The following is a 21,982-nucleotide window of genomic DNA, read 5'->3' as shown; positions in this document are numbered from 1 at the left end:
ATGGGTTTATTAAACACCGACTATCTTAAGATACTTACCTTAGTTTGAAAGCGTCTCAGCCGATATCGCACTTCAGAGGGAAAGAGTCGAAGATATTAATATGGCCTTTGACTACTATAAATTCTAATTTCATATAAATTAAATAGTAATGTGTAAACAGGTGAACAGTGAGTGAATTGTTCGGAAACCGAGGCTTGTTACGTCCGATTTGACCCAAATGACACTCAGGTTGGGTGTTACGTAAGTGATCAAATATTCCACGCAAAGTATCTACCAAGTAAATATTTTTCGACAATTAATAATTGCATTCCACTTCGTCAAAAATTTCGAATATCTACGATATTGTTACGCGAATAGTTAAATTACGTAGCCTATATGAAAATATACTTGACTGAATGCAGATATGGCTTTTTATATGTAATTGATTGAATTCGGCAATGACTTAACAAGGAAACCTAGGACTAATGGAGGTCGCTACGACATATTTCTGTAGCGATGCTTTCGCACATTTTGTCAGCGCTTCTGCATAACTTCTGACGCGCGTTAGTCGCGTATGCAGCACGCGTCAGAATCTATACAAACGCGCAACATTTTTGTTATTGTATCGATGCAAACGCGCGACAGCTGTATTTATTTTATGACTGCTTGCCACCTTCCTAATTAGAATTCCTCAATACACGTAATGTTTCAAACAAGCCCTACCGCTCAACGCGATTATAATTATTGATATAGGCTCCTGATGACCAACTATAGATATTTATTTGTAACCCAAGGAATTTAGATTTCCCACACAACGTCCCCGCGTGAAGCAATGCACATATATGTGAAAACCCGAGTATACCGTCGCCGGAGCCAACTCCGCTGACATTCGCACTTAAGTAACATCGCGAAATGTTACAGTGTAGTTCGGATCAGGAACACATTTGGCTTCCCTCCAAAGGCTGACGGAGTTTAAATAATACGAGAGCCTTTGGAACTAGTGCCTCTGTAAATGTGAATGCTTTGAAGATAAGTGCTGGCGGTATTTAATTCATGTCTGCAATAATTAATTTCTTAAACTAAATAATAATGTGTTTAATTACTGCGTATTACTGGCTTTTCCGTTCTGTTATAGAAATTTTACTCACGGACTTGGAAAGATTTAAACGCCTACATGTATTAAAAACATCATTTGTCAATATATATATTTTATAAAACAATATAATTCAAAGTAAATGAGATACTATTTAATATTAAACGTTTGTGGCATTTGAATAATTATGTATAAGAAAACGCACGCTTACGTAATTTGTATTTTTATCAACTGAGTGTCCTTAAATCGACACATAAAATCCTTTAAACAACTATATTCTATGTATAAACTAAATACCGTCAACAAATTCAACTAAAACAACTGTTCTATGCGATAATTTCATCGACGCTAATCGTATAAGTAATGACTATTGTGTTAACCTTACCACAACACCTCTACCCTTCTAAAGAACACCTCGATACTCAAAATTAAGCGCAGAATAAAGATCAAACTGACACCATACAACAAAGCGATCTATAACAGCCTCTTTGTTCTAAATCAATAAAATTTATATTGTAGGTCCTCCAAACAAAAATACCTGCTTGTGATGTAAAAAACGAATGAACATTCCGCGCGCGCGCCGATGATTCACAGAGGAAGCGAGGACGCGCACATTACCTCACTGGTGCCCACATGCTCTACTCGGGGCTATAATTACTAAATAAGAGTTATGCTATCAAGAGTAGAATGTTGAAGAAAGTTAAATAAAATGGCCGTGCTGCCCACATAAAAAGCATTGGCTAGCAATGTATCAGGCAGGAGAGATAAGAAGTGCTTTCCTGTTTATGATTTTGATAATGAGCATTTGCACCTGATAATGTAAGGTACAGTGTAAAACAAGAAAACGTTAGCCCTTGTCAGCAGGGAACAATGACACGAGGAATAGTAAAATGCAAGCAAGTAACAATTTTTGTTATGGTCTTAAACTTCTTCTATCCTGGTGATAGCATTCAGATTTTGCTTTCCTACTCAACACCAAAGCAAATACTAAGCCAATTTAAACCCAAACACCATTATTTTAAAACATATTATTGCAACAAACCTAGGTACGTGTCAGCCCTGAACGAACTGGCTGTCGTAAACATAAACTATGATAGTACTAAATTCTAAGTAAAAATGCGCCGGACTGACCCGCACAATTTATGAAAGTAATATGTGAAACACAGTTCGCATATTACACTATAAATATACAATGAATAAATCCTGGAATACTGCGTTGACAATATCAGTCGGTAACACGCTTGTTTATTGCAATAAAAATAATAAAGTTCACTTGGTCATTCGGTCAATATCGTATTCATTTATGCATATTTTTTAATTTTAAATGTTACTGGCTGTATAATTACCTTTGGTAGAAACGTAATGCATCATAAAAGTACTGATGTGTGAAAATCTTGTGTGTAGAATACGCTTTAAACGTCAACTTATAGATTAACAGGCTTTACGCGGACTAAGCCAGTTACTCCAAGAACGACGTCGATGCACAACCATCCAGAGGCAATAGAAAAGGGTTCTATAATTCTAACACGAATAACCCTAAAACCCAAACTAAATGGAAATAAATTGTACTAATTTTAAAAGAACTTAATACCGCTTTCCTTAAAACTAAACTCGAAGTATACTACAAAATAATCCTCTCGCATCGAACATGATGTACACTCCTATTCACATATCAAGATTATCCAAATCCAACTATCAACATAAATCGCTAAAGACGTACTAAATAAATACCTCAATAACGAGGAAACATCGTTTGGAGCAGACAATGTATACGAATGTGAACCTTATCGCTAGGGTGTAGGATGGAGAATGATGCTGGCTCGAAGCGGGGGGCAGTGACCTCGGCCAAGTTTACTTATAAGGTATAGCAACACGCGAGAACAGGGTTGTCTGTCGTATCCGACTAATAATATTACGAATGCTACTACGTTAGGCATTTGTTGGTGTTTTGTCGCATTGACTAAAGGATGTTTGTTACTTATCTAAATTGTGCTTTATTTTAACAACAATTTCATTGATAAATTAATCAATGAATTAAACCAATGTTGGCAATACGCCAATTCATGGTAAAACAAAACACGACATCAACGAAACTTGTACTAATTTTCTAATTGCGCACAGATTTTGACGTTATTGCTCGCCGGATAACGGCATGGATAAACAAACGAGACTAATTCGTCAACCAACTTATTATAGAATAACACAGGGCCCTTATTCTGTATGATAGTGTAAACGCGTAACGCGGCCGTGTCATGTTATCTTCGGGAAATGTGCGTGGAATGGTATTCTGTAAGCCAAATTTCTATAGTCCTAAACATGATACGTTGTGTTCCGTGCTTGTTACACACTGTTAAATTAACGTGCGGAATAGAGAATAAGGCCCCTGTTCTAACTGAACTCCGACTTCGTGTAACCGAAAATAGAATATTTTTAGACGACGCGCATCCTACATAACACTAAAACATAACGTCTGCGTAACACCAATATCGTCCTAATAAACATTAAAAACAAAAAACCTAGAATGACAACCCTGCGCGCGCACCCGGCGTTCAAACGACAATGAGACGAGTTACATCGCGGGCACAAACAAAAGACACGCACCATCGGCAGCTATTAGCCCCGGCTAGCGGCCGGAAAACGATGGTCGCCGTACAGATTACCACCATAGTGTTACCATCGAACGGACGTGATGTTATTCGAAGCGTTAGCGATATTTGCTAGAGATGTGGCCGAATGAATGAACGATTTAAACCGAATCGAGATTTAAAGGTGTCTATCTGAATGAAGGAAAATCGAATGTACTACACTGTTTTTAATCTTATAAATAATCGTTTAGCTAAGTCAAATGTGATCAAAATGCTCTGTAAGTACTGAAAAAAAAAACACTCAAAAAATATACTAAAGAACCATCTTGAAAGATAGTAATGCGTTTGAATAAACATTAGCTATTTCAACAATAATATACATTAACCGTAAAACAATCACTATAGATTACATCCAACCATGTTCCCAGACGAACGTGACGCACACGGCAATAAAAAAAACTGGCAGAGGAACTAACTCAAGAGTGTTCAGAGAAAACCGCATATCTAGAATGGGAATCATAAGGCCGCATCTCTAGTAGTTAACGACGGTCGTACAATGTCTCAAACGGTCGGACGAATGCAAAAAGTGAATGTTTTCTAAACACAGAGCGCTTAACAATCGCTGGTACTTGTAAAATCTAGCATACCTGTATTTAAAGTGTATTGACTCCGAGCTGTTACATTGTAATTATATATCCGCTTCTTTACAAGAATGATCGAGCTGCTCTATATCCTGTTGCGGATGTCGTAAAATTCGCCCAAGAAAATGGCAAGGCGGGTGGGCTAGCACTGTCAGTATAAACTACGAGTCGAAGCCACCACCTAATATACAAATGGGGGGCGGCACGCAATGTCCTCTATTTATGGTTAGGTGACGGATTCATCAAACTAGTCTTGGACATAATTTTCATGTCCGCAACCAAAGACCCTATATCTATTATAAAAATATTTGCGCCAATGATAAAGACGTTAAAAAACATGTTTACATATTGTGTTGAATATGCAGATTATGGACATCCATGTGTTGTGCAAATATTTGTACTGTGTGTGGTCTGTTTGTAGAATAAGTTAAAAGAAATGTAGAAACATGTCTAGACTCTAGACTACATTTAAACGCTAGTTCCAGACACTATCAACATGTCCGGGACGTTTGGGGTCCAGACACATTATTCTAATATACTTCAAGTAGAGAAAAATATATTTTCATTTAGTTTAGGAACATAAACTTGTCCTGCTAAATTAGGATAACACGCAGTAATAAAATATTATTGTACTGCCGATTTATAAAAGCATGGGCTTTGTTAGTCATTACACTTGGAAGGAATCGTTAAATCATATGCAATAAATTACAAAACAATATCCAGTTGTTCAAACTATAGAACTAATTGAGATGTGATTTAAAGTTCACATATTTACACTATTATAAAGAGATTTAGTAAATTTGTATGGCAAAATAAACAGTTTTTTTTTTCAATTATATCCCAATTTCATTTTCACTTAATTCCCAGATTTATAAACATACAGTTCCTATTTTATTTTCAATCAATTCCCGACTTTTAACGTAAATAGATTACAAACTAATATCAATCTATAGGCTAAACAACAGCTATTTCTTAGCTAAAGAATCCTAGTACTTAACTTGGGTCGACACGATACCAGCCAAGTCGCTAGCTGGGGACACGCGTGTAATAAACATGATCAATGTGCATATAAAAGAGATGATACGTGGAGCAATTGTGCTATTTGTATGAACGCATACATCTTGCTTTATGTTCACCACTCGGTTAGAAAGTGACATCTTTATAACTTCCTACAGTGATGTCTGAATCAGTGCGTGTTCAATAAATCAATCAATTATCAAAAAAACTTTGAAAGACAGACGTGATCAACTTAGTTTGATGCTTTTGTATAAAATAGTCAACGGTGATATAGATTGTCCACCTCTTCTCAATAAATTCTCTCTTAATGTACCTACTAAAATCCCTAGATATCCACGTCCCTTATTTAATTGTAGATTCAGCCGAACTAACCTTGGTAGCCACTCGCCTGTCCCTCGCTTATCCCGATTATATAACCGAATTGTAGAAAAATCTGATTGTATTGACATATTTAACGACTCGCTTCCTATCTTCAAAAAGAAAATATTGAACTCGCTTGTTGAAACCTAAATTTAGTTTTATATTCAGTCTTATATTTAGAATATACTGCACTTATGGTGCAGCCAATTGTTAATTGTTATGTATTCAAAATGTTCATGCTGTGACAGCCTGTAATTGAAACAGCACTGCAGAAATTACTTACCGAATTCTTAAAAAAAAAAACTATGTAAGGTGTATGTTTTGTTGGCTGTTCAAATAAATAAATAAATAAAATAAATAAATAAAATCGCATCAAACCTACAAATATGGGACTATGATTTCAATCAGTCATATCTTAATTTTTAACTGTCGACTTGATTTTTACTTTAGTCCTTATAATAAAAAAAAAATCTCGCCTGATGGTAAACATCACTGGGGCACATAAAAGTTGGCAACTTGACTCAATACTTCACAATCAAGGAATCCGTACCTGTACACTGTTGTATGGAAAAACTAGACAAAGCAGGAGCAAAGCTTGTTTACGAAAACATACCATATAGATTGTAGAAGTATTGTTTAACAAAAAAAAATTTAAACACTTCCATGATTTCGGCATCATGCCAATACCACCAACATAATATAAAAAAAAAACAAATATTAAAATATTTCGATTACTTAGTTCATTGTAAACTAACCGATTTTACCGGCACGCGTAGTTTACGTGCGAGGTAACAATAGCACGGTATCCCAGGAAAATGAGCCCCGAGATAAATATCACCGCGAAACCCCTAACAATACCTCGCAGCAATATAATTTACGTCGACAATTGAAGTATGAAAGAATGTGAGTTGGCCTTTAGAATCTCCTTCAGTATTGTATTTATAACAAGCACGCTTACAGAGATGCGGAGGCATTTCAACATTAGTTTTTGAAGTATAATGAAGAATAGAACAATATAAATCCTATTCTGGAAGAAAAGATCGAAAGAAAAATACGTCTTTAAATTTTAAGCTCGAGGAAATATACCTGTGGTAAACCATTTTAATCAGTGATAGCCTAGTTGGTTGTAGAACGGACTGCCGAGACGAATGTCCGCAGGTTCGAAACCCAAGTGCACTAACCTCTGATTTTTCTAAAATTATGTGTGAATCGCTGGCTTTAACGGCGAAGGAAGACACATGTGAGGAAACCTGCATATCTAAGAAGTTCTCTATAGGAATTTCGAGGGTGTGTGAAGTCTACCAATCCGCACTACGACAGCGTGGCAGAGTAAGGCTCAATCCCTCTCGATAGTAGAGAAGGCCCGTGCCCAACAGTAGGATTTTTTTGAAGTATTATTATGCGAACTTGGCGGATACTTTATCATGTATCTAGATTTTTTTAACTATGAGCATAATTATGTTTACGTACCTCCGAAGAGACCGGCCGCGTCGAGCAATCCATCGGGAGGCCCTTTGCCTGCCGCCTCGGCGCCCTCGCCGCCCTCCTTGTCCATACCACGCCTGCAACAATACAAAACCATCTCAATCATTCATTAATTTAATTACAAACTCGTACCCCCTTATTCATAGACTTTTTTATCTCAGTACAAAGCATTGCTGTGATAACAGGTCTGTTTCTCAGTGCTGACGGCATGGTAGCCTTCGCAGTGCGTAGATATAGGGCTGTTATGATTGGCTAATATTGAGATACAACTTGAATTTAATTGGCTGTTCGATGAACAAAGCTAAGCAAACAGCAAAGCTGAGAAACTTACTTGTTATCACAGCAATGCTCCGTCTTTAGATAAATAACGTCTATGAATAAGGTGGTTAATATACAGTTAACCTGAAATTCATTAACACGCAGAAAAAAGAAATGTATTAATTACAAAGCAATTAATACGGTACGGCTTCCTGTCAACGAATGAATTTATTTGACGCTGATCATACGTGTGAAGCGTAAAAGAACAACAGAGACTAATCTCAAACAAGAATTAGTAGTCGTAAACCAATATTTTTACCGCAAAAACGACCAGTCGTACACGTTTGATGAAAATGTATTCCTTACTTCCGTTATTACATTGTTAGCAAACTTAGAAAGGTAGATGCATTAAAATAAACACTTATATTCTTTTCAGTAGCGATAAGAAATAAAAAAAAAATATATTATTACAATATTTCGTAAGTATGAAATGAGTTTAGATGTTTTATTATTCTGCATTTACCATATGTGTCCAACTTTATGTTTTTTTAATGTATAGAAATATTAAAAATACAATATACACCACATACGTATTATATAACTTTACGTTCATATTATCTAACAATAATACATTATACAACTGAAGGTATTCACGGTGTCAAGGTTGCATTTAACTTGTGATTATAGCATTTATACAGTAATTATATTACCGCTTTAAGGCCCCAATATAGTATTTCTGCAAGTAGTATAATATGAACTGTGTAGAGTTGCAGATCTGCGAACACCATTACCTATTTACCCAATAATAACTACCATCGAATGAATGAATGAATTCCTCCTAGCCGAATTTCGGCCATGGCAACCAATCTCAACGGAGATCAGCCAGGTACGCAGGATATAGTATAGTGCACAAGTTGTGTGCAATACACAGGTGCACTTTCTGTTCCTTCACTCTCATAATTCGGTGAAACGATAATCCAACCTGACCGGAGAGAGATCAGGAGCAGGGCCAACGTCTACGTGCTTCTGAATGAATACGAGTATGTTGGGTATTTTAAATAATAAAATATTAAAATCATAATTCAATTTACCTCGGTGGCATAGTTATATTGCGTGCCCGGTATGACCACTGCTTTAAGTCCCAGGTTCGAATACGAGTCAAGCAAAAATAATATTTGGGTTTCACTATCAGCGCGGGGACTAGAACTTTTGCGCGATGTGGCAAATTCGCCCCATATTATATCATGAGGATCACACTTGTCAAAAATTGGTTTCTCTGGTTTCACCTCTGCCTATACCTTCAGGGATAAATGATAAATGACGTCTGACGACTAATTGACAATGGCGTTTACGTCATCAAGAGGAAACGATTCCAAAACATTTTACGAAGAAATCAGATAAGATATGAAAGAATACACGTACAAGTCATACGTTGCACTATAATTATATTTAACTTATAAGCAGTTATGTTTCTTAACAAAATTATAAAATACAAGCAACCGCTCGCGACTTCGACCGCGCGAAAAAGACATAATACAACGCCGGCGCCATCTAATTTTAAAATCTAATAGAAAAATCGATTATTTCTTATAAGAACAAACTACCGGGATAAAAAGTATTCTATGTAATAATCCCGAACATGATCTACTCGTGTGCCAAATTTCATCCAAATCCGTTCAGGCGTTTCTGCGTTTACTTTTAACAAACATCCAAACAATTTCACTAGCTTTTGATGTATAATCATTCTCTATAAGACGTAAATAAACCTCTGAGAGATACCTCTTACAGAGTTTTTATGCATCTGGCATATTACAAGAAATGTACTTAAATCCATTTGCATTTAAGTAACATTTTTCTATATCTCACATCAATCTTGAAACGTCGAATCATAAGTGAATCCTGATTTTATCAGTTTATTTATATTATATGCAGAATCTATTGAAACAAAAAATATATTTCCGTTCCTTTGCACCATATGGAATGAAAAAAAAAACATCATTGTGAAAGAAAACATTTTAAGCCGCTCAACTGCTTATGACCATAGGTGGGTTTATTTTACTAAAAAGAAAAGTAAAAGTTTAAACCCGTTTCGACCCTGACCATGTCAGACCTTCGGTTCATGTGTAAATAAAAAATACTTGACATTGAATCACTTTCTGAAAAACATCATTATATTTTTAAATACATAATTACTTGAATATACTATAATTACTTCCATATTTTAAAGGGGTTAAGTGCTAATATTTGAGATGCTTCTAAATTCGATATTCCTAATGAAAAATGTTATTTTACATATAAAAACATACGTACAATATATATATTGAGCAATAACCTCTATATAGTTACAAAATTAAAAAAATATATATATTATCTGTGGGAACTTTTGCACTAGTACATATCAGAGTAAGTGTATGAATTAACTAGGTATGTATAAATAAGCACACAGCCAGAGCTGTAGTAACTACCAGGCAGGGGCACCCCCCCGGGGGAAAACATCAATGGAGCCACCCTCGCTCCCATCGCCCTCTCACAATGAATGAAAAATATTTTTTTTAATGAAATTGTGCGTTCGGCCAGTGTGTTTACTATTATTATAATTACTATTGCTTTTGTCTTTTCTTTTTTTAAAATACTTTTTGGTTCATTGATTCGTAAAAATTACGGGAGTGTAGATAAAATATTGTTTTTATGGAAATAGCAAAGATCATTTGTATTACGGCATATAATATTATGATAATCCGTTATCCGACAGCAGTGTTTATAGGAAATCCAAAGTTCATTTAAATCTGGGGCGGTTCGAGCCACTTTTGCGTATGGATGTATCGAAACTCACGTTTTGTGAAATACGCACATTACTGCCAACTTTCCTCACGACCATTCCCATTTAACATTACTAATTTGTGTTCGTTTTAACTAGTACCAGGATTGGAAAGTTCGAATAAAGTTAAGTACTCGCTTTAATGTAAATGAGAAGGCTGATTGAAAATACACGGAGATGGTAAAGCTAAAAAAATTGTCTGTTGCAGTAATTTAAAAAAAAGTTACATATATATCGACGGTTGTAATGCTGACTAACGTAAGCATAATTTTTTTTTTCGAAAAATGTGACCTTTCTAGATATGTGTAAAACTCAATGTCGCTTACGTCAATTATGTTTATAATCATCGATATATTAACATAAACTAAAAAAATATATTATTTGCTAATTGAAAAAGATAAACGTGGCAGTTTTATGATGATTTGTAATTATAATATTTTGTAGTATTTGTACAAAATATTATAATTACAAATCCAATAATATTTTCAATAATTTAATCACAACGATGCAAACTCGAGTTCCATAGGTAGTACACATATCGCCAAGTCAGTTCAAATACCAAATATCCACGTAGGCATACCGGTTAATATCTATCCCCGCAACGTCTCAACGAAACAATGTATTGACTGGTCACATACCAGTTAATTAGCGCGGCCTTCAGTACAGGTGTACTTAGACTATGTAGATTCTATCTTAACTAATAGACATTGTGTAGCTAAAGGTGGTATATTACTTGCTTGACATCATTTATTTCCGAGCATTCATTTTATTCACTACGAGGACGAGTTCTTCGCATGACGCAAAATAATTTAATGAAACTTAAATATATAAAACATGTCAAGAAAGAAACTTTAATGTTATCATCCACAAACAACTAAGTAGGTGTCACCACGCCGGATTCTATACATCCGCACAACATAAAACACGAAATTGACTAAGAAAATGCTCGCTCTTAATTTTTTTTGTACCATAATACGACACAACGTGACTTTATAAGTTTGATATTTTGTTAAGTAAGCTAATTCTAATGAGAAAAGTTTAAATTATATTGTTAACTAAATTGTTGATAAAGCACTTTAATCTAGGTCACGTTTGTAAACGTAACTTCCGCAGTATTATTAAACACAATGTTTTAAATAAGAACTCATTCAATCATTAATACTAAAATACCCATCCGCCAAAAATGTTCCCGCATCATTGATCAATTATCATCCCCTCATTTTTTACACCCACTCCATTCACTGCATTCAAGGTTACATACAAGGATAATGCAATAAGGAAGCCTCACCCCCGCTTAGTGCCACCCCCGAGCAGGCTAAAGGGGGGTATTTTGGTACTTCCACCCCGTACTACAGGCATACTATAAATATATAAGTAGGTATGTGTGTCAGCGGTTGACCTTGGTCAGGGTTCTGACGTCGAAGGCTAATACAAAAAATGTGTGATGTTTTTTGCATTTCGTTAATTTCCATTTAAATGCTCGATGCCTCGCTCGTTTATTAACTTGTGTTTTATTTTAACAAAAATGTATCAGAATTTTATTTCGTTGCATTTGTGCTTCGTATTTCCCTTGTTCTCATAAATCTTGGGTATAATCGTGACTTTTCTTTCTACATCACTGTCTACGGCTTGAGAGATAAGAGCTGAGTTAGACAGGACAATGTGAATGTCGATCCAATGTTGACAAACCGGAATTCTTGCCTGTGAACTAGGCCTGGGCTGTTTGTGAGTGAACTTTGATCAGATATTTTTCTTAGTAGAACTTCGGGAGCTCATTGCATTAACTCGATATGGACCCATGAAATATGACAGACTCATTGCTATGACCAAGCGGTACTTATGTCGATAAAATTTGCATTGACTGGCGCGTGCAATTATCTTAACATTGAGAGCAGGTGATCGGTCGGAGTCCGTCATATAGCTCCTACGCACACTTCATGTTACATTTATGTTTTTTTTTTCATTCAAAATGTTTTAGTATTTCTTAAGATCTTTAACGGATTATACAAAAATGACATAAGAGGCTATCTTTTATGTTCATAATGGGTAAATTATTTAATGAGACTTTTGAACTCAAACCAAGCGTTATATTAATTTTCCAGTAGGTGGGTAAAGAAATAAGAACTTGACACTATTAAAACTCAATGGCAATTTGTAAAACATTCGAACGGAAGGTAAAACAGTTGCCACCAACACAAAGTAGTACAATCGTGGCGCAACCGACAATTTATTTTCAAGTTAACTAACCAAATTTAGTGTACATTTAATACTTATACCTATTTACGATAGTTCAACCATGATCGCAAAGAATAACACTGTTTTTGTAGACGGGTAACTCCACCCGCTAACATTTAACGCTGCAATTTAAAAGGAAATGGCCGATTATAGAATGCTTCCATAAGGCGATAAACGGCAGATCATTTTTATAGTCTTTTTAACGCAACACAATAATTATTCTTGTGGAATGCTTCGTCAGACATGAAGTCAGCACTATACTATTAATAGACAAACAACGCACTACGAGCATTTTAAAAATATTCCACCTTTACTGTCATAAAAGAAATCTCGTTTCCAATTTCCTGTGAGTGGTTTTTGGCACGATAAAGTGACTGCACTGCACCTGATGGTAATTACAGAGCTGTCTGAAAACTAAGTGGACGAGAGGCGGGAGCGTCTCTCCACTGGTGACCAGCTCGTGACGTTAATTGTTGCGTCCGCCTACAGAGTGATTGCATCGGATTACTATGACGTCAAACATGTCAATATCTCATGTATTGAGTGATCACAATATGATGGTCAGTCAGAACAGATGCAAGATTACAACGTTGAATTTGCGTAATGTGGTTCAAATATTATAATATTTCAAATTCTGCAGCTGTACTCTTGATTATACAGGATAGTGCCATTCCATTACATATCAAAATCCATTTCAAATGGTCCATACAAACCTACACGTTAGTTCCCATGTCATAGCCGAGCGCTCTCGCCGAGGTAATGACTTGATCATGAATACGCTCCGATATCCTGCGTACTAAACTGTCGACCGGCGGATGTGCAAATTGCGTAAAGATTTATGTTCTTGTATGTGTTTTCGGCAAACTTAATTATTGTAAATAGGGCCATTTTGTACATTACCAAATTTCAAACTTTTTCGGCAACCGTCGTTAAAATTTTGGATAAGTTGGCCAGTTTAACAAGTTTGAAGATTTCATAAGACACTTACGAAGTTCCTTTTCAAGAAATATTTTATCACTGACTTACTACTGCATTCGCGAGACATTTTAGAAACCTTATTGTCAATTTTTTGTCTCATTGCCTTGTCACACATAAGCGGTGTACATCATACAAAAATATTGTACATTTAGCTTAACTCCGTCGAACGCAAGACATTTAGCAAAATAATCAGTCCAAGAAAACGTCTACGACAGCCGTTCTCTGTCATAAAAAGGATGTTATGGGCGTATTTAAATTGCAAATGGATGAAGCAGTTTCTATACCTGTGTCTGATGGGAAAGCGTACACGGATTCACCATTAATCATACACAAAAAGCATGAGACGAATAGAACCGTCTTTCTACCGTCATATAAGTTAAATCCATATAATGCGAAAGTGGGTTTGTTTGTTCCATGACGGTAATGTTTATATTTGGTAGTTTACCGGTATGGCTATTGTTTTGTGGCCCACGAGTGACCTTTTCGCTTACCGCCTTTTTTGGACTGCACTATATATTTAGCAGACACTGTATTAAGCCAGGACAAGATGTGTGTGTTTAAGCAATACACATAGTAGTTATATTTAGGTGTAAACTCTCGCCTATTTGCTTTAGTGACAACGTATGTATACAGTAGACCTGTAGTATTGAAAACCCCGGGCAACACCCTGTGTAGGCTTCTAACACAAGTTTCCGAATACTAGATCCTCAAAGAGTCGGAACGGGCATGACTGGCCCCAAATATTAACCTAAATACTTTGTGCAAATTGCTTTAAAGTCCTGACTTCACATTGAAGTACGGAAAGAGATATTTATATGAAATCTATTTCCAACGGGATAACTTGTCACTTGGATCTAAAGAAAACTAATATATACAGACAAACAACACCTGACCGCCTTACAATAGTAATTGTGATCAGCAGCTGGTCTCCTGGCACGGTTGTCACACATGACATGAACAGCCACATCTTAATAACAATTACTCTTTCTATAAATGGCGCTACAAAAAACTGCTCTAAATGCACGCCTTCGCGTTTAAATATGTATGATCGATACAGGTTCTTAATTAAAATATCGTACTACCGGTTATAAGTGTTATTTTATATAGTGTTATGTATATTTGTTAAGCTATTTTTGGTGAGTTACGTATTAGTTTAAGGTTTTATTTTAACAAATAAATACTATGAGTGTTTATAAGTAAATTTCCTTAGAGTATGTTTGATGATAAAACTTGTCATTATTAACCTTGTAAAACACTACTGTTCACAAAAACAACAGTTTCAAGCCTTCGACAAATATTACATTATTTACTTCTATGATAATCTTATCAGCCAATATATGATTGATTAGTCAATAGTATTGTGGTGCTTTGCATGCCAACGTTACTACACTAAACGTTTCGATGTTGAAATAAAGTTATCCTTTATTTCTCTTGCTATGTTTCTATGGGGTATTCTATGGAAAAAAAAATATTTTCCACTATTAAATATATATATCGTCCCAGAGTACGTTGTATTTGATTCGATTGAAGATTATATATAGGAGTACAAATAAAGTTCCGCCGTTTTTTATCAAAAATTAAATATTTATTATAGAAGAACGATAATATAACTTTATTCACAGATATAAAAACTTTTACGGCGGAGGTGTGAGCAAAAGCTCAGAATATACATGTAACAACGGGTAATTTTTATACTGATTTTGTCACATAGTTTCACAAAGTCCTTCTTGTCCTCTCAGAGACAACTCGGTCATACAACACCTAGCGGCACATCTACGTCGCGAGTAGCGTTGGTCAGGCCGGGCAGCGGGTCAGCGACCCCTCATTGTCTTTGCTTTTACCCGACTTCGGTCGTGTTACAGCTACTTACGATTTAGAAAACTCGAATAGCGTGAGAAAAGCACGGATGACTTGCGTTTTATGGTGTATAGGTATTTTAAATGTTAATACTGTTTTTTTTTATGAGTAATGTGTACTGGGATGAAATAATGGGCATCCAAGTTAGGAAAATAAAATATCATATAATTATTTTTCATATTATTACAAATTATTAACAGAATAATCCTTTATAATAAAAATGATTTATAACCCATTCATAGTAACAAATCGTATAACATTTTCGATTGAAATAATCTAAGTTTTAATATTAGTTTTTAAAGTCAGTTTTAATCCAACTGACACAGAAGGAATTTAATGTTTTCGCGTTATGTAGTAAAATAAATGTATTTCACTGAAATTGTCGCCTGCATTCGATTGTATAATTTATAACATTACCGGTACATAAAATTACATTCCGCTTTGGAATTTTCTTGCACCGCTTTTTCTTCACAGCTGTAACAAGTTTTGTAGAAATAAGGCGACGCGCAGACGTCGATTTGTCGCCGAGTAACACTATAACTATAAAACCGGCAGTTACTGAAGTTTCTGTTGCAAATATCGGCTTATATTAGTAGTCGATAAAACGTTGTTGTTAAATGACAATTGTAAATAACCCGCGCAGTTGTTATAAATTGAATCATCGATGTTTCACCGTTCTGAAAGGTACGAATTTAAACTGTTGTGTTGAGTTCGTTAGGCTATAAAAATATTGCCAGCGATCATAATTTTATTAGAATTCGAGTACTTCTTACCGACTGCCCCGAAGAAGGCTTTGAAAAGACATTACTTTAACTTCGGTTTACGACAATCGTTGTTCAAATGCATCGTATAAAATATTCTACGCAGCAATCATCATTAACAATAAAATTTTCATGAACTGCCGCTTCTTTAATACGTTGCTTGGAGTCTATTCTATTGTTTTGCCTATCATAAAGAACAGTTAAGTGCTGTTGGCTTTTACGCGCATCTAATTTGTAAAGGTGTGTTTACGCTTTCACCTCCTTAGGAATATTAATGGTTTCTACATTTTAAGTCTTATAAGAACTTATCAATAGCTTATGTTTTATATAAATTTCAATGATATCATAAACTAAATAAATAGCACCGAAAGTCGAGCGGAAGTCCAAACGACTGCCACGGTCTTGAACTATGCGTCCGGTCAGACACGAAATTAAACCTTTTCTTTAATATTTAATCATAATTTAAACTAATGATTTCTTATGTTTACGCGAATGTTAGACATTAAAATTAAATTCTTTTCGGATTATATAGCGATTTTTATTTTTCTCCCGACATTTCGAAGACTTTGCAGCCTTCGTGGTCACAAAAAATAGTTAAATTTTAATAATTTATACTTTGCTTTCAGTTATTTGTATCACAGAATGAAAACATGGTGAAAAAGTTGCATACATAAATGCAAATTTTGAAGCTTTGTGAAAGTCGACAGGGTAGATAGATAACTTGATACTGCTATTATAATATCAACAGTTCTTGTAATCATTTAGCACGTCCTGGGTCTATTCCTGGTCAAACCATATATTGTAAAAGGTTTTAACTACCATACGTACCGACCTAATGATTGTCACTAGGAAGATTAAAGGCAAAGGGCATTTCAGCGCTTTATAGGGCTTCTACGATAAGCAGGATTCAACCTGTTGCTCATGAATAAGCTATATTAATAATAGGTTTCCACTTTTCTGACGGCCTGACGAAGGTTGAAATTGTAAATAAGACTTATCGGATGTGGTAATTACGTTTGTTGGTATAATGAATAAGACAATTTTTACATCTACTTAAATGTTTTGAAAAGTATTTGTTATTTATATTGGGAAAGACTATTATTTGCCAGTAGTTGCCCATGTAAGTCTCGAAAGATGAAGATGCAAATCTAGCGAAATATTTGACCTTGCATGTGTGATGCAATTTTGTTCATTAACAAGTAAACAGAAATAAACAAAAGAAAGAAATTTAGAACTTCCATCTTTAAAAATGATACTAATACAGATAAAACACGCATTTTCAAACATACAATTTGTCTTTCACTAACGGTTGTTGCGAAATGATAGCTCGGTCAACAAAGGTAATGACATGTGACAAGAAACCGGTTGTAGTTCAAAATCAACGAGTACGCCATAATTATACCCAATAAAATAGGCACAGCCAGTACCAAATGAATGTTTTTTGCAGTTGGATGACGAGACGGTTGTGTCGTTCGCCTGATGGTAAGCGATACGACCGCCCATAGACAGTAGCATCATGCAATTACAAATTACTGCATGGCACTTCATCAGATGTTGAGTCCCATAATGCCCAGTAATTACGCGGTTGAAGATCAAAAATGTATTACCAAAGTAACAGCAATTCATGTGGTACTTCTTCCTGTCCACGTACAGAATTATTTGAAAACTTACTGTACTTTATTGTACTGAAAGTAATGTTTCTAAATCTTCTATGTGTTATAAGGTCAGCGACCTGTCCATCCTTTTGTTTAATTAAGAAAAGTAAAATGTAAAAGAGGGCTGTTTCCCGGTAATTTATCAAAACTATACGCACCAGTAATAAGATTATGCTTATACATTACAATAATCATGGTTTTTAGTTATTTGAACAACCAGCAAGACTGACGTCAGCTCTCCTTGGAAATACTTTTTAATCATAACAGTTACTTTCCTCACGCCCAATTCTACATCTCCTATCAACCAACATCCACAGCAAATTTTGATAACACCTAGTACAGAAGCTCGGCACGTTACTATATATAGGTAAGAGTTTACTTTACAAATTCAACAAACACACAAATCACGCCTTTATTATCACCCAATTTTTACCACGTTCCGTCACGTGATGTGAAGTAGTAGTGACGTCGCATAGTGAAATAAATAACACAAAACAGCAAGCAGGTCTTTGAAAGTCTGTAACCCGCAGTGAAATTAATCAAACATACAAACGTTTCCACACACCAACTAATCCATTTAACTACAATTGCCAGTAATTTCCCTTGGAGGTAACGTGGCCTTTTCGAAAGGTATTAAATTCATAAAACACGCTAGTAATTTCATCGGTGACAAACAGTCGCGACAGGCCGAACCGCGCTGACCTACTTCGACCAGAAATGTATGCAGTTGACACTTTTTGTTGTAATGTCACGCGTTCGTGTCACGCTTCCTTTGATGTGCACAGTATAAGAGGATAAAGTATCGATTAAAATGCCATGTTCGTCAACGCAGTAACGTAAAGGTTTAGGTTTGTAGTTTATATCATGATGAAACGAAGCGGGCTGGTCATTACGGGTGTTATTATGTGCAGTATTTTAAGTCTTTTTCTTTTATATTATTATGGCTGCCAACGTTAAATATCGGTGCTTTTGCTAATGTCGAGTAACAACAGCAGATAACAAAAAATTACTATAAAATTAGATGGTCATTTTCATCAACCTTTAAAAGTCTTAATCAGTCTTAAATATTTTGAAGATGTATAATGCTTTAACTTAGTGATATAAAATGCATGCTAGACTCCAACTAATTTGAAAGACGTTGACGCGGAAATAATAAACGCAAGTTATATAACCTTGATTTAGAACAACTTGCTTCGGGCGAGTTATAGCGTGACCTACACATAACTTAGTATTAATAACTGATAAGTTTCATACAAATCAACCTAATTTACACATAGAATCCAAGGACACTAAACCGGCAATTCGATATACAACTCAACATTCTTGTCTTCCATAATTTATTACTCGATAAAAACTTGACGCCTTGACAATGCGAAGAAATCATCAAAAACGAGGAAGTGATACACACACATACACTAATACTCGATATTGTAAGACCGTAATCCACGCGTAATGATCTCTATACTCATTGATATAAAGAACATATTCCTTTGTACGAGTTATATGTTAAAACCACTTAACAGTACTCGGTCATACGTATCGATTCGGAGTAAAGTGTGATTGTTAACGCGTATGATGTTTTATTCAGCGGGTATTGGATACTTGTTTTAAATCTAGTGTTCATGGCAACAGCCTAATTCCATCGATTTGAACCAATTAAATAAAATACAACTTTGTTCTCGTGGTCTTAAAGTTGATTAAGGCACAAAATAGGTGGAATGGAGAACACAGAGAAGACATTATTTATACATTCGATATTTAGTCCAATCGATGCTATGTATGTAAGAATAAATACTTGAATGTTATTTGGTAAAAAGCATCCATCTAAGTACGTATTTATACTTGAGTCTATTTAAGCCTCTAAACAATAGTATTTAACTATTATTGTCTGATAAAAGATAATGTAATTTTTGGTCATAATAGAACTTAATGTCTAATGTTTGTGTATAGGTGCAGTGCAGTACAATACAGTCATCATTCAAAATGTTATTTATGTTAAAAATTACCTCCTACTGTTTTCTCTGTTTATTTAGGAACATAAAAATATTTATGATACTTTTTTTATACGAACGTGGCAATGTAACCTCACTACTCCTGATGGTAAGTGGTGTGTGGTTCAATAGAATGTCGACTGATAAGAGATGATTACCCCTTGGCAGTCGACACAATTATGCCGGCCTGTTGGAACCGGCTATACACAGGCTAATCCTGGAACGCGACACACTTACGTGAACCACTATGACGAGTTTTAACACCTTGTGTACGGTGGTCGATAACCGGGTGGATATACAATATATCCTACCACCAGCAAAATCGGTGTTGCAACAGGCAAGGTTGCTTTAATATAATAAATGCTAAGCGCATTAACATTTAGATCTAAAATCGAAAATACCTTAGAGTTTTCATTACTCACACTATGTTTGTTAGTATAAATATACACTTTTATACATATATGGTGTATTATCTAGAGCAGTGGCCAATCTATAACAAATTACGATAGATCCAGTTTCTGACACAGTTTAACAATTGGTACCATTGTGCAATAACAGTGACTCATTACTTGTAATATAAACTACCTACATTAAGATATTATATAAGTTTGTAAGGGAAATATCTGGTACCAAATACCAATAATCTAAACTTGAAAAATAATTTAGTAATGACAAAGCCCCGGTAATGGAACATCACAGAAAACCCTTATATTTATTTTTTCTAACCAAATCATTACACAACATCTTTTCAAGGACACCGTCTTTCTATTTGCGCTAAGTCGAATCATGAATGAAAAGAATGTTTCTCTATCCTAGTCAAATAATTATAAGTGACAAATAGTAAATAAGTTCGAAGCTATATGCAGTTGATTGTAATAACAGATGAGCCGCTATGTGGGGCAGGCGCAGGCAGGATGTTGCACAATGCGAGATCACCTCGATACGGCGCGAAACCTTTGTTTTAAACGCGTGCCTAGAGCGTTAGATCGCTTACGTCATATTCAAATTGTAACGTTAGCAAAAAAAATGGCCATAATGATTGCGTTCCAGAACAGTCGGAGTTATCAGAAGACCTGATTAAGTAATAATATTGGGAATAATTTAACAATGCAAGATGCGACTTGATAAAGGTTGGAGAAACTCGCCGAATGCAGTCTTATAACCGGCCAGTGGAATGAAATGAAATGATTTATTTGAATCCGTAAAATGTTATACATTATTTAGATTCAGTCAATATTAACCCTACCCTAAGCCAAGAAACTCTGGTGTTGCTCTTCTGAAAATCAGTTTAAGGTAAGGTAGTGGACTTCCCATGGCGGATGATAAATGCAAATCTTTAGATCTATAATAAATAAACTGTTCAACCGCTTAGGAGGTATGATGCTATATCAACTCCTGTCATCAAGGGTTAAAATATAATTAGAGAGAGAAAAATGAAACAATATGTATAGATATTCAAAGTAATGTTCCGCTTTACGGTCGACTTGGCTGATATTGAAAAAAAGTCACAAATCCTAATATTTTTTACATTATTATTTGTTTCCTTAATAAACCAAGGCAGAATAAAAACATCTTTAATCCGGATGTGCGCCGATCACGTCTAGCGCACGCCGTTTTTGTACTTATTCGGTGAACACAATCGAGTTATCCTCGCAATGTTCATAATAAATTAAATTGGAAACAACGTTCTTTAGAATTCGTAATGGCGATTCTCCTTTTTCAAGTCTTTATTAAAAAATAATATAAAATTCGTAATAATTGTATTCGTAGTTACAATAAACATATTTCATATTGTATGTATTTTTTAAATGTATTTATCTATATTCTATATGAATATTTCAACATTTTACATCAGTTTCTTTATAACAGAAAGATTCCACTACCCCTGATAAACTAATTGGTTATCTCGCGGTCGGAACACCACACAAAAGCTTTATAATATTATCTATTTTATTTTGTTAAACTAAATTTGAGTAAGTCAATAGGCAGCATGCTCCACCAATATTCATTTAAACATGTAAAACTTGTTTCATATCGCATTATTCCCGCGTCAGTCGCGTCTGGGGATAAAATCGATTACGAATGTATTTATATCCGCCGCGGAAAATCATTTGGGACGTTTCCGGAAACGTCTAGACATATAATTTCATACAGAACTGTTTCACTACGCTTGTTATTCAGTCATATTTCCTTATACAAAACAAATTAAATAAATGAATGTGTTTTATTAATAACATCGCATCTATACTATTATATAAAGCTGAAGAGT

The 21,982-nt window shown here is 35.1% G+C and overlaps 1 protein-coding gene across 10 annotated transcripts in view; it reads right to left on the bottom strand.

Annotated features, from left to right (window-relative positions):
• Nucleotides 1-21,982, bottom strand: part of LOC115441589 (bromodomain adjacent to zinc finger domain protein 2B) — an 87,064-nt gene that overhangs the window by 34,277 nt on the left and 30,805 nt on the right. For all 10 annotated transcript variants that reach the window (XM_030166440.2, XM_030166441.2, XM_030166439.2 and 7 more), the window contains exon 3: nt 7,146-7,237. In XM_030166440.2, coding sequence (XP_030022300.1) covers nt 7,146-7,230 — 85 coding nt within the window. In that variant the 5' untranslated portion in view covers nt 7,231-7,237. The remainder of the gene's footprint in view (nt 1-7,145; nt 7,238-21,982) is intronic.

The sequence above is a fragment of the Manduca sexta genome, chromosome 18 (genome assembly GCF_014839805.1).
Source record: "Manduca sexta isolate Smith_Timp_Sample1 chromosome 18, JHU_Msex_v1.0, whole genome shotgun sequence".
Taxonomy (NCBI): domain Eukaryota; kingdom Metazoa; phylum Arthropoda; class Insecta; order Lepidoptera; family Sphingidae; genus Manduca; species Manduca sexta.
The sequence above is the reverse complement of the archived record's forward strand: the minus strand, read 5'-3'. Positions and strand labels throughout refer to the sequence as shown.